Below are 13,242 nucleotides of genomic sequence, written 5' to 3' on the forward strand. Positions count from 1 at the left end.
TGTAGAAGACCCCTTCCACAGCTAGACCTCGTCCACCGAGCTAATCCACTTTGCATTGAGTGAAATAGGGTGGAATGCATCCAGCAGGATCATAAGTCATTTGTACAATATTGACTGAAAAGAGATTCCATAGAGAGATTTCATGCCCTCAGCTTTCCACTAGCTGGCCTGGCACTCTTCAGTTGTGTTAATTGGGAATCCTGGGAGTTGTAACCCCAGCATATATAGGAAGTGCCAGGTTGGAGAAGAGTGATCTCTTGACTGATTTTTATCAAACCCTAATCCTGTAACGCTAAGAAGAGATAATGGTGCTTAGTTTAGGCACACAGTAGCAAACAATAATCAGAAAATACAGAGTTCAAAGTGTTTGCTCATGGGGAAATTGAAATTGCTCTTGCCTAAGTTGTTTTGCAACAAAGGGCAGGCTTCTTGTTTATCTCATAAACAGCCCTCTTGGCTTCAGGCATTCTTTTCATCATGGCTTAACTTTGTTGGAGGACGTCGAACAACCTTTTTAGTTGCTCAGAACCACATCAGCTTTTAGTAACCACAGACGGTCTTGTTTGATACTGTAGATCAGGCAGAGAAACCAGCCATCTTCTCTTGGTAGTCTAATAGAAATCAACAACTTGAAGAGCGTTTTATTAGCTCCTCCCCTGCCCGCCCTTTCTTGCTCTGGTGTCCCGGAAGATAAACTGGAGTTCTACCTCCACAAAGGCTGGAGTTGCAAGCCCAGGGCAGCTCACAAAAAGCATTGGTATAAGCAACAAAAATACTTTATTGAATCGTTCAACGGGAATGTGTCAAGACTCATTAAGCCAAATAGGTCCAGCCACAGTTCAGATATCCTGTCTGTCCCACCATGAGCTCCATGATGGAAGAAATCTCTGAATCATTCACTTGAAAGGAGTTGGGCCAAACGTTAGGAAAATATGGCCCTTCCACAGATCTTGAGTCTTCAGGCCAAGACTGATGGTAGCATCAGGGAACACACAGAAGAAACTTGGAAAGTTCACATTGAGAAAAACAGACATTTAATACGCTCCAGGGGTGTAGTCCTGCTGGCTTGAGTTGAATTATTCCATAATCAACCAGATTAACACACATAATTGCTGAAACCTGGTATAAGGCAGACGGTATAAATCCACTTATTGGAAATACTGACTGGATTCACAAATCACATTAAGTTATAATTTGCTTAATCATGATTTAATAAAGGATAATTTGCTAGGTTCACATAACACGCAAAAGCAAACACACCATATTATGGCTTCATATGCTGTCTGAACCCAGCCAAATCTCATATGTGAGTTGCACCTTCATAAAACTCATGAACGAAGAGAACACCATTGTGCAGCCTTACACTTTATTGTTGAGCTCTGTGAGATTGGGAGGACAATCCTTCCTAATTGATTGGACCCTAATTACGCTAAATTACAATTTCCAGATAGGACTGTAGTGAAATGACCACTCCCCATTCCTACAACAGTGGCAGTGGGTGCACATGACCAATTGAGTCCCCCGTTTCTTCCAAGCAAAGGAAGCTGGGATCTAGTGCAATTACATGTACTTAGTGAAGACGTAGTTGGATTGTGTTATCTGTGGAGATACAAACGCCATCTTGGGTTATTGATGGCTCTGGAGTAGAAGATTCTACTCCATATGTAGGATCAACCTGGCCAATTTTTGAGTTGTATTCCAACACGTAGGTGGCATTGAATTGGGAAAGGGTCTTGATGTTTATGCTATGAAAAATATATTTGCCAGACACTGAAGTCAGCAGCTCAATGAAGCTCATTTTTCACAGTTTTATACAAAAAAAAATTTAATAAATATTTTTCAAGATTTATTGCCAGGAATAACACATCAAGAGATGTATTTTCATGTTCATGTAACACTAATATTGTCATACAATTTATCTCTGTGATCCAAGTGGTCAATGTCTGAATCCTTTTTTTAAAAATTATTATTTGATCATCCATCTTTTGTAATAGCACTTTGATTTCCTCATTTCTTTTAAGGCGGGCAGTGGAACCTATGCAAATCTACACAGTGATCTTACTGGACGTTCTACTGTTCAAGTATTCAATGACTAGCTTATTAGAATACTTTCTACATACAGTAGATTACAAAAAAAAAGGAAGAAAGAAATCAAATCTACAAGTGGTTCAGTTTTATACTATTTTTGGTGGGGGGGGAAATCAAGAGTTTACAAAGTAAGATTTTGGTGCTTCCAACTTCACACACTAATTCAGTTTTTTTTAAATTACATGCAACCACTCACAACTCTCACATTTCATCTACAGAAGTTATAGCTCCTTTAGTGTTCCCTTAAGCTGCTCTGAAGCAGGTGATCTGTCTGTCATCCTTTCCTTCCTTCCCTCCCACCCCATCTTTAAAGCAGCCAGAAAAAGAGAGAGAGAGAGAGAAAACTAGATCTAACTGCCTTGGCTGGTATTTTACAAAAAAAAAAAAAATGAATGTGATACTATGGAAGATGTTTCCAAAGGAATAAAAGAGACACATTTGACATCATACAAAAAAGTCAGCATCGAAGGCTAGAAAGCCCTTCCTATTGTTAAAAATTAAAAATAAGACAAAACGAAATTCAGAACATTTAAATTTTGGCATGTAGGCAACATGTAACAACAAAAAAAGGTAAAAAAAGTAAAGAAGCCATAAGCAATACAATGCTATGAAAAACCTTCAGCTCTAAACACATACATATAAATAAAAAAAGGAATGATATTTAAGGCTCTTGATTATTAAGTTAATAAATCAAATATACACAGTGATTAATAAAAAAGAATTATTTACATAACTATACAAACTTCTACTTTTGACACATTTTCCTCTCAATTCTTCATTATTATTTTTTACCAGCAACTGCTGACAATGAATCTTCCTGGTCCCTCCCTTCCCGCAAACAAAACAAAACGAAACGAAAAAAAAAATTACCATAAAAAAATAAATAATAAACTTTTTTTTTTGATAGTTGCTGTGGTTCTGAGCTGCAAAGGCACTTTCAAATACAGAACTAGTTGCATGTCATCATAAAACCAATATACAAAAGAACTCTAATTCAATAAATAAATAAAACATACTTTTTCTTCTAAGACTACAGACTGTGATTTCTCGAGAGAGAAGGAAGTTTGGGGGGGGGGGGGACAAACAAAAAAACGAACAGACCCACCAATATGTATATATTTCTTTCCCACTCCAGGAAAAAAGAAAGCAAAAAATCCTAGCGGTTCCTTATGAAACCTTTCTGGGATGCGTCGGCTGCGGCTGAATTGACAGAGGGGGCACTTTTTGACTAGTTTTGCATAGATGTGAAATGCAGCACTTGGTAATCCCGCCAACCACAGCAACTATCACTGCCAGTGTAAGCCAGCTTGTCAAAACTTTAAATTAACACAGGGATATTAAGCAAATAATAGCCTTAGACTCAAAATATTACACAACCGTTTTAAGAACTACAAGCTCCGAGTTGCCTTAGATTGATAGGTAAAGGCCCTGCACGGCAGCACCTGCTGTCTGCTATACAATATATTCCATTCGGTTTAGGCTTTGTGCGTTTTCCAAGTCCCGGTTGTCTTGTTTGTTTGTCCAATTTGGCTGTTTTGTAGGCGTGCCGTTGGGTGGCTTTTCATCTCTGTCTACTAACGTGTAGGTTGCCTGTTTGGCAAATCGGGTTTTCTGCTGGTGCTTGTCCATGTCATCTTCTTCCACCTCTGAATTGTGTGTCCTTATTTTGGCAATTTTGGAGTTCTTGTTCTCATAGTCTTTGATCGGCACAGCATTGGCCCCGTGTTTCTCTATGGGGTTCTTGATCTGGTTCAGTTGCTCCCGCACGTTGTTGGTGGTGTTGTCTTCCGAGGTGGTGTGTGTGTGAGTGCTCTGCTTTCGCCGCTTCCGGATGCACCAGTAAAAGGCAGTGACCAGGCAACAGATCCAAGCCACAGTTAAAATGGAGCTGAGTAACGGGACCAAGAAATCTGGAAGGCAATTGAGGTTCACCATTAGTGCTTCAACAAGTGGAAGCTGCTCCTTCCTTGAATGACAGACCTCATGCCAACCTTCCCCAACCTGGTGCTTCATAATGTCAAATTTGATCCTGGAATTTGATGCTTGAATACCAATATGCTGGGGACGGAGGAGGGGGCTTCATGGTAGAAAAAGTTTTCCCATGCTAATGAATTCCTTAGCTTTTTTTAACTTTAAAAATTATTTTAAAAGGTATAGGTTACAACGTTGCACAAGTTTTTAAATACCAAAGCTGTGATCAAGGAAGGCTTCCTTTTTCTTATGTTAGAGAGTCAGGATTGTGCTATGGGAAATTCTGAAGGGTTGACCTAACTAGAATTGGCTCATTTAGAGAAAACCTACCAAAATCAATGGAATCCAGACAAATTATGTCTAACATGCCTCACAGATTTTTAAAGGTGTGGTTAAGTATTACTAAGCCTGCATGTAATCCTTGATATCAGATATTGATCTTCCTACTTAAGGGTTATCAACATAGCCTAATTAACATTCTAAGAGCAGCTTTGTATTCCTTTTCTTTTTTGCTTGTAACGCTAGTTTAACAATCTGTTGAGGTCATCCATACATGGTATAGGGTTTGGTTATGTACTGCCTGTCACTCATAACATCTGCCTGGCTGATTTGATCCTGTAGTGTTGACAGGTTCTAGGTTCCTTTGATTAAACAATGTCTTTGCTCAGGACTTTGGAGTATCTGCCCTCTAGAACTAGGTCCCTGCCCTCCAAGATTGATATGGCCTCCACATTGCTGTCGTTTAAAAGAGCAGGTCAAGATTTTGCTCTTCACTCAGGCCTTCAGCGAAAGGGGGACCCTCACTTCCTTGCACTTATATTTTCCTTGTTCATGTTATATTTTAATTTGATTGCTGTGAACCAGCCGGAATCATGTTGCATACATCATCATCATCATCATCATCATCATCATCATCATCATTATATACTTTATTCATTAAACATGAAACTCAGCCAACTGAACATTCAAAAATGCATTACAAATACCAGTGACTGGTGCTAATGGTTGATACGGTTTGCTGCCAGCGTCCTAGGTATTAGCCAAGTATCTTCTTAAAATATAAGATGTTCCGAGTACCACAGTTTTTTGCAGTTCCGCTGGTGTTATTGCAGGAACCTGCAATTTGTTGATGTATCTTGTAAAATTCTTGGATATGGTGCCAAGTGCCCCGATTACAATGGGTATCACTGTTACATGCTTCATCCATAACTGTGTATCGATGGCTAGGTCACGATATATTATTATTATTATTATTATTATTATTATTATTATTATTATTATTATTATCTTCATGTTAATCTTTGGTGAGATTCACAGCCTTTGGGGCTGGTTGGTAGCTCAACAGCTCGAGTCCTAACCAAGGGCCTAGGAACTGTTAAGGTTGTTGTTGTTGTTATTATTATTATTATTTTCCCCATTTCATTCAAAACCAGTATCTTACTCACTCAATAATAGGCCACTTGCAAAAGCTGACGAATGGGGACAATGTTTAGTAAGTTTCAGTATCTGAGCACAAGAGGAGTTTATATCTATGGTTCTCATAGGGCTAGTTCAACTTTGAGCTCTACCAAAGAACAATATTTATTGGAAGAAGCCACAGGGGATTCCACTCCTGTCAGATAGAAACAGGAGCATTCCACAAGGGGAATAAAACAAAATTTAAAAGGTTGACTGTTATTGTGCAATCCACGTCAAAAGCCAGGGAAATCGGGAGTTTCAGGCCCTTCAAATGAGTATAAAGATTTATTGCAAGCTTAAGCTCTCTACTAGAATCTGACCAACTAACGGTCAAGGGAAATTAGTGGGAGATAAGAAAGGAATTCAAGGAGGGCTGGACTAAGATCTCTTGTGGGCATTCAGGGACTCATGACTGATGATGCATTTGATCCCTCCCTCCAGCTCAGCCTGGTCATCTCCTACAATCAAAACCTCCCCAATGCATGCAAAGGGGAATGGGGCACTAGTTGTGTGGCTGGCAGCTTGCCTTTTCTGACCCTCCCATACCTAAAGATGCCTCCAGGTACAAACGGAACAAAATAATTTCAAGCCGTGTATTAAAACAACTATTATATTTGGAAACACTTTTATCTTACAATCAGCAAAGGCGCCTCTTCTAAAGCAGATTTAAGAGAGACCAGTTTGTCTTTTTAGTTTAAGAAAAAGAAAAAAAAAAACCCAATCCACTTCTGGAATTGGTTTACCTGTTTTGCTCTTAATTGGCCGCCTCTGGACCCGGACTTCTGCAACAGCTGCAATAAGGGTGCTATTCCCATCACGTTTGCTGACCAGATCGATAATTTTATCAGTTATTTCCTTTACTGGATTATTTTCCTCCTGGATATCTTCAGCAGACTGAAGGGAGAACAGTACAGCTATATTTTAGGAAAGGCAGAGTTTAAAAATCAGCTGCTACTTGAAATAAGACAAAGGCCTTTGAGTACAGTATGGAGCCCAGGGTAACCCAAGGTGGGAAGCGTTCGTTTGAATCAATACAGTACAGGCTTGGATTCCGCTAATTCAGCAAAAACAAGACTATTAATTACATGCAATTAAAGCCACCCGCCTACTTTTCAAAACCCTCCAATACATCCAAATGCACTGCCGAATTTACAAAAAATGCCCACTGTGTTTCTTTTATTAGCTCAGATTACAACATCCCATTATTGAGCTTCCAAGGTGGCTAACACAAAGCCACTCTTGCATAAAGAAATTTATCCTAGAAAACAACAAGAAACAAGGAAAAACGAAAGGCAGAGAGCCTGATTTTTTCCCCCCTTTGTTGGAATTAATTCCATCCAATGCAGTGGAAAATGGCAAGAGGAAGCCCTCTTTCGTCCTTCTCTCTCCCCTCCAGAGAGGCTGGGGGAAAATCTCCAGGCATTTCAAAAACCAGGCTAAAGGGATAGACTTACAATTGCCACGTGAATCTCATTGCTTGCCAAATGCGATGGCTCACAGGTGATATAGAGAGCATATTCAATGGAGACATTCCTCAAGATATTCAGGTTCCGCAGCTCGCTGCAGATATGCTCGGTTGTCAGACCCTAAGGGGGGGCGGGGAGGGGGAAAGAGCATAGGCAAGAAAGCATGAGAATCTGGACCGCAGAAGATTATGAATCATTCATTTTATCCGGCTGTAGTTACACAAGACTCCTTGTCTCCATGTTATAACTGGAGCTGTATATTCTTGTTATTTGCTATTTAGCAAAGAGGGATCATTATAAAACAATCAACCTGAGCTTGCAAAAGTAAACTCAGTAGAGACACACTTATTGTAGTTCCCCAATGAGGAGACTTGCACGAGGAGTGCATTTGCAATTATATTCCTAGAGGGTTTTTTTCTGGTTAAAAAAAAAAACTAATAAGTGAAATGGCTTTGAGGCACTTTGCTGACTTTGGCAATAAGAAAACCAAATTAAGTCACTGCTGACCGAAGCTTGCTCAGCCCTGCAGGAGTCATCTCTGCCTAGATTTTGTTGAAGACTTGATGTAAAGATATGATGAGAAAGCCGCCCCATGGAAGACACTCAGGGCACCTAGGGAGAAACCCGAAGTACCACTATGCGCAGAAAGGTTTTTTTAAAATTGGTTCTCTAAGATCACAGGTGAAACAGGACTGCTACTGCAAAGCAGACTGTTGCTAGGAGTTTCTTGGCTCCTTCTCTGGAAATGGGCTAACTTACTGGAGTCATCATCTCTTTGTTGAAGGTGAAGGTAATGTTAGCACAATGTTCCTGGTAGTAAGAATCAGAACTGCAGGTCATTTTCACCGGCTGTTGATTCGATGGCCAGCATTCGCCCGCGTTGTCACAGGGTGGGACAAAGCAGTGATCGGCTTTAACAGGATGACAGGTGTGGCCTGCAGGACATTCACTGTGGCCCTTGGCGTTTATCACACAAGGCTTTGGGCCGCACCAGACCTAGAGATAATCGAACAGTTAATTGCTAAGTGCCCACCTGAAACAGGGAGGAAAAAAGCAAAGGAGCCTGTTGGTTCAGAGATCTACAGGATGGTACCTTAGAACAGGAGACTTTTCCATTCACACACTGACAGCTGTTGCATTCGTCATCCCATTTTGAACCATCTGGAATAATATGCCCACTGGCAATGCAGGGTCTTCCTGAAACTAAGACAGAAAAGCGTTTAAGGGATTCATCTTCAAGATCTCTGATTCGGAAGGAGACTTTAGATGAAATACCCAGGAGGAAGGAGGAAGGCAAGACAAGAAAATCATCTACACATCTTTGCTCCCAGCTAAATGAAATATGTCCCATCACAGATGAGAATATTGTCTACAAGGCGGAGTGGCAAAGTAGTTAGAATGCAGTATTGCAAGCAAACTCTACCCATAACCAGAAAGACTCAGCCTTTCATCCTTCTGAGATAAAAAGAGGACTCAGATTGTTGGGGTTAATATGCTGATTCTGTAAACCGCTTAGAGAGGGCTGTAAAGCACTAGGAAGCGTTATATAAGTCTAAGTGCTCTTGCTATTCAGCCTAATAATTGATCCAAAAGGAGGAAGACGGCTTTTAAAACATAAGTGGCACCACAGCCCCTAATTTAGAGCATGCATTTTGCTGCAGCTAACTAGAATTATGCAATTTAAATCAGACATGGAATACCTTCTTGACATATGGGACCACCGCGGCCAGGTGGACAAATACAGCGATATCCATTGATTTCATCTATACATGTAGCTCCAAAAGCACAAGGTGAAGACTGACATTCATTGATATCTGGAGGGGAAAGGAGGAAGATGAGGAATGCAATTCATTGGTTTACACACTTTACCCCAACTATTGAGAGAAGTGGGGAAATTCATTTTTTTTTACTACCGGTTCTGTGGGTGTGGCTTGATGGGCATGGCAGGGGAAGGACACTACAAAATCTCCCTTCCCATTTCGCTCCTGGGGGAAGGATATTGCAAAAGCTCCATCCCTGGCCAGAGGTGGTATTTGCCAGTTCTCCAGACTACTCAAAATTTCCATTACTGGTTCTCCAGAACCTGTCAGGACCTGCTGATTTTCACTCCTGATTGAGAGTCTTAATCAGCCTGCAAACCTTGATTGTTTTTATTATGAAAGGTTTATTACAGGCAGTCCTCGACTTGCAACCATTACTGAGCCTGGAATTACAGTCGTAATTTGTGGCAGTTGTAAGATGAGGCATACATGTGACCAGAAGTAGTTTTATAGCCTTTTTCACAGTGGTTTTTAAGCAAACACCACAGTTTTTAACACAACTGTCATTAAGCCAACCCATTCATTGGAATGAGCATTTATTTTTTGCTATAAACTGCTCCTATTTTCTGTATCAAATGAGATGGATGACAACAAAATTTTTATAAATAAATAATCCCAAATCTGAGTCACCTGACCACAAAATGCTGCAACCAGTTATAAAGCATGTGGTCATGTGACTGGGTGGCGTTGGCACTTGACCAGTTACTATGGCCGGGAGTGCTGTATGGGATGCAAAACATCCATTCCGTGGCCACTGTGACTTTGAATGATCACAGAAATCACTGGTCATTAGCTGACAATCCCCTGCATTACATTTATTATTTTCATACACCTATTATATAAAATAATAATAATAATAATAATAATAACAACAATAATAATAATTGGAATTTGTGCAAAAATTATAATATTAAAACAGCAACAAACTGGTAGGAACATCAGCCTTAAAAAGTCACCGAAAATCAGATGGTCAAGATCTTGTGGGATTTCCATATACAAACAGACAAAATACTGGCGCATAATACACCAGACACCACACTGGTTGAGAAAAATAAGGTCACAATCATTGACATCGCAATACCAGGTGATAGCAGGGTCGCCGAGAAGAAACATGAAAAAATCGCAAAATATCAGGACTTAAAAATCGAAATTCAACGACTATGGCACAAACCAGCAGTGGTAATTCCAGTGGTAATTGGCACACTGGGTGCTATTCCAAAAGCACTGGAATTACATTTACAAATGTAAATGTAATTCCAGTACAAATTGACAAAATCACCATCAGTCAAATGCAAAAAGCCACATTGCTTGGATCTGCACGCATATTACGAGAATACATTACGACATCCTAGGCCCCTGGGTGGGGCCCGACTAGTAACCAATGCCAAATCCGGCGAAACAACTGGCCGCTGTGATACAATTTTATTATAATAATAATGATAATTAAAAGGAACACCAAATACTTATTTCAGAAGTTCCATAATTCAGGAATCTTATATTGGGCTATTATAATGATCTTAGATTTTTGGCTAACAATGCCCCTTTCAACATATCGACTTTTCTGATAACAACAGCTTCAATTACATTTTGTATTCTGTGTACCTGATTGGATTTCTGTCTCTTAGGAAGTACAGCTTTGCTTTTATTGGTATGTTTCTATCGACAAAGAACCCTATTCGCTATTTGAAGGTCTGAGCCCAAGGCAAAATGTATTCTAATTAGAGAACATTTCCTTCTGAGTCATTTCTTGGCCATAAGAAAGTCCATTCCCAGGAGGAAAGGGAAGAGGAGAGAAATGTTTACCCCTTGCAGCCCCTCTTGAAATGTCTTTTCCTTGGAAAGAGAAAACTATGACACTTGTGGGCCCATTCAGAAGGAAAAAAATGGGTAGCTTTTGAATACAAATAAGGAAGAACTTCTATATCGCACATTCTTAATTTGTGGAGTTCTATTACGGTTGTGTGATTATTTATTTATTGAAAATATTTATACAGACGTCACATCTTTCAACTAACTCTGGGTGGCTCCCAACCAAAAATTAAGAGTCATAATAAAATATTTGAAGAACTGGAAAACTCAACCAATTAAAACATTGAAAACAACAAAAACTGGTGCCAATCAATTCTAATGTGCAATCATTTAAACTCCCAATGCTTGGGAGATTAGCCAGGTCTTTAAAGCCTTATGGAAGACTAAAAGGGTGGAAGTCCGCCAAACTGCAGGGGGTAAAATGTTCCCATAGGGCAGGGCCGCCACAGAAAAGACATTGAATTGAAGACCAATTCCATGGCAACCACTACTCAAATGAGCCAATTTGCAAAGCTTTAAACCAACGTTTTTGAATCAAACCATTCTAAAAACTTACTTATTCTGCAGTCAGGACCTGCAAAACCTGGAGCACATTCACAGCGGTACCAATTTTCTCCATCCACACAGTTTCCATTATTGTAGCTGTTTGGGAGGAATGAATGAAGAGAAGGGGAGAGAGGAGGGGAAAAAAAGACAATGAAAAATGTTTTGGTTTTTACTTCCACAAAGTGCAGGATGACATACACAATGTAATAGATTTCTAAAAGAAGGCAACTTTGCTGCATTGAACGACAATCCTTAGCATTCTTTAACATTGACTCCGCTATCTGTGGCTGCTGGGATTTAAAGGCCAATGACGCCTGGAAAGTCAGATTGTCCATTCTATATATGCACTATTCTAAACATACAGTTGGCAGTTAATGACAGTTGGCAGCCAGGCATCTTTGTAGGACTGGCTCTCTACATATAAACAAGTATTTGCCGTATGCTAAAGTAAATAAATAATCTAAACATACACAAATGAGTTGTATTCTACTACAAATTGCACTGGCTTAACAAGACATAGGTAATTATATATAGTTATATATATCAGTGATGGCGAACCTTTTTGGCACAGAGTGCCCAAACCGGAAGGCGTGGGTACATGTGTGCACATGCACAAGTGCCAGAGCACCGGAAACCCGATGACCAGTTGGCAGGCAGGCAGGCATGCCTTGGAAACCCAATGACCAACTGGCTGAGCTGGGGCGACGGCGCACATGCCCACAGAGAGGGCTCTGCATGCCACTGGTTCACCATCAGTTATATATAGTGTGTGCTGACTAAACAGCTTGTTATTTAATGGAACAATAATAAACACGGCAAAGATGAAGGAAGTCTTGAAGAATTTGATAGGATGTTTTCAGAGAAATTCAATGGCTTTGGAGGAAGGAGAGGCAAATGTACAACACTTGACTAATCAAATGGAATCTTCTAAGTCAGGGGTGGCCACAGCCCGGGTCGGGGCCCACTACTGGACCATGAGCCATTTGGAACTGGGCCGCAGTAGTGATGTGCAGGCTAGCGCATGCACACCCCCATTTACACATGTGCAAACTATCCCCCCACCCCCTCTGCAAAATTGAAAAGTTTGGGGAATTCTGCTCCACGTAAAGGTATCTACAGCATAAATAGCGACGACAGTATAGGGGAAAAGGAAATGGCTTGGGTGGAGGAATTTCTTTCCCCATTCATCTTTTTTCCCATCTTTATTCAGATGCAAGAAAGTGACTTACCAAGGATGTGGACTGCAGTCATTTGTATCTGCAGAGAGATCAAAGAAAGGCAAAGTTAGGGGAAAGTACGGTAAGAGAAGCTGGGCAATGCATGAGTGATGGACTTTCTTGTGGATGGCCTCTAAATCTTGGTTTTATTCTTTAAGCTGGAAATTTGGATCACACAGATTTTTTTTAAAAAGTAGCCTTGTTGACTACTTTTCAATTAACAAACCACTGACAACATTCTACGTTTGTACAGTAAATGAGAAGCCCTCCTTCAAAGCTCTATTACTCACACAGAGTAATTTTCCTCTTTCTCTCTGCAGCTTTTGAAGTGACTGGCAAGGCTTTTAGACTCTTAGTTATTTTAACAGTGGCAACCGCTACAGGGCTGTCCCATATTTAATGCATACACACAAGTATTTTTTTTTAAAAAAAAATCCTGCTAAAATACTCAGAATAGTCAGGAACTGATTCCCCCCCCCCCAAGAAAAACAGGGTTTAGTATGGACATAATAGAACTCCTGAGCTCAACGGATAGATATTTAGAATATTAAAAAATGCTAGCTTTTGTATCTAGTCTCAAATAGAGGGACTCTTGTGCAATCCAGAGCTTGGTAGACATCCAAGAGGAGGATTACTATAAAGTCTCTCCCAGGGAACTGTTTTGAAGGGTGCGAGGGAAGAGGGAGGCAAAGCCATGTGGAGGAGCAAGTCCACATCTGCCTCCACTTATCCTGTTTGCCACTTTTCTCAGGCCCAGGTCAAAGCTCCATCCTACACTGTCATTAAAACCAAAGGAAAGAGGTGAGGTTCAGGTCCCACATCCAACAGCTTCCCATTTCTGGTTTCAATCTCCAATTCCCCAGAGCA

At 40.3% G+C, this 13,242-nt stretch overlaps 1 protein-coding gene across 1 annotated transcript in view; it reads right to left on the reverse strand.

The window, feature by feature from the left end:
• Nucleotides 1-1,701: 1,701 nt before the first annotated feature.
• Nucleotides 1,702-13,242, reverse strand: part of JAG1 (jagged canonical Notch ligand 1) — a 62,451-nt gene continuing 50,910 nt past the window's right edge. Inside the window, exons 19-26 of the mRNA XM_032213680.1 lie at nt 12,388-12,415; nt 11,169-11,254; nt 8,684-8,797; nt 8,077-8,186; nt 7,743-7,979; nt 6,972-7,103; nt 6,261-6,411; nt 1,702-3,998 (exon numbers count right to left, since the gene is read on the reverse strand). Coding sequence (XP_032069571.1) covers nt 3,541-3,998; nt 6,261-6,411; nt 6,972-7,103; nt 7,743-7,979; nt 8,077-8,186; nt 8,684-8,797; nt 11,169-11,254; nt 12,388-12,415 — 1,316 coding nt within the window. The 3' untranslated portion in view covers nt 1,702-3,540. The remainder of the gene's footprint in view (nt 3,999-6,260; nt 6,412-6,971; nt 7,104-7,742; nt 7,980-8,076; nt 8,187-8,683; nt 8,798-11,168; nt 11,255-12,387; nt 12,416-13,242) is intronic.

Source organism: Thamnophis elegans, chromosome 3 (assembly GCF_009769535.1).
Source record: "Thamnophis elegans isolate rThaEle1 chromosome 3, rThaEle1.pri, whole genome shotgun sequence".
NCBI lineage: Eukaryota > Metazoa > Chordata > Lepidosauria > Squamata > Colubridae > Thamnophis > Thamnophis elegans.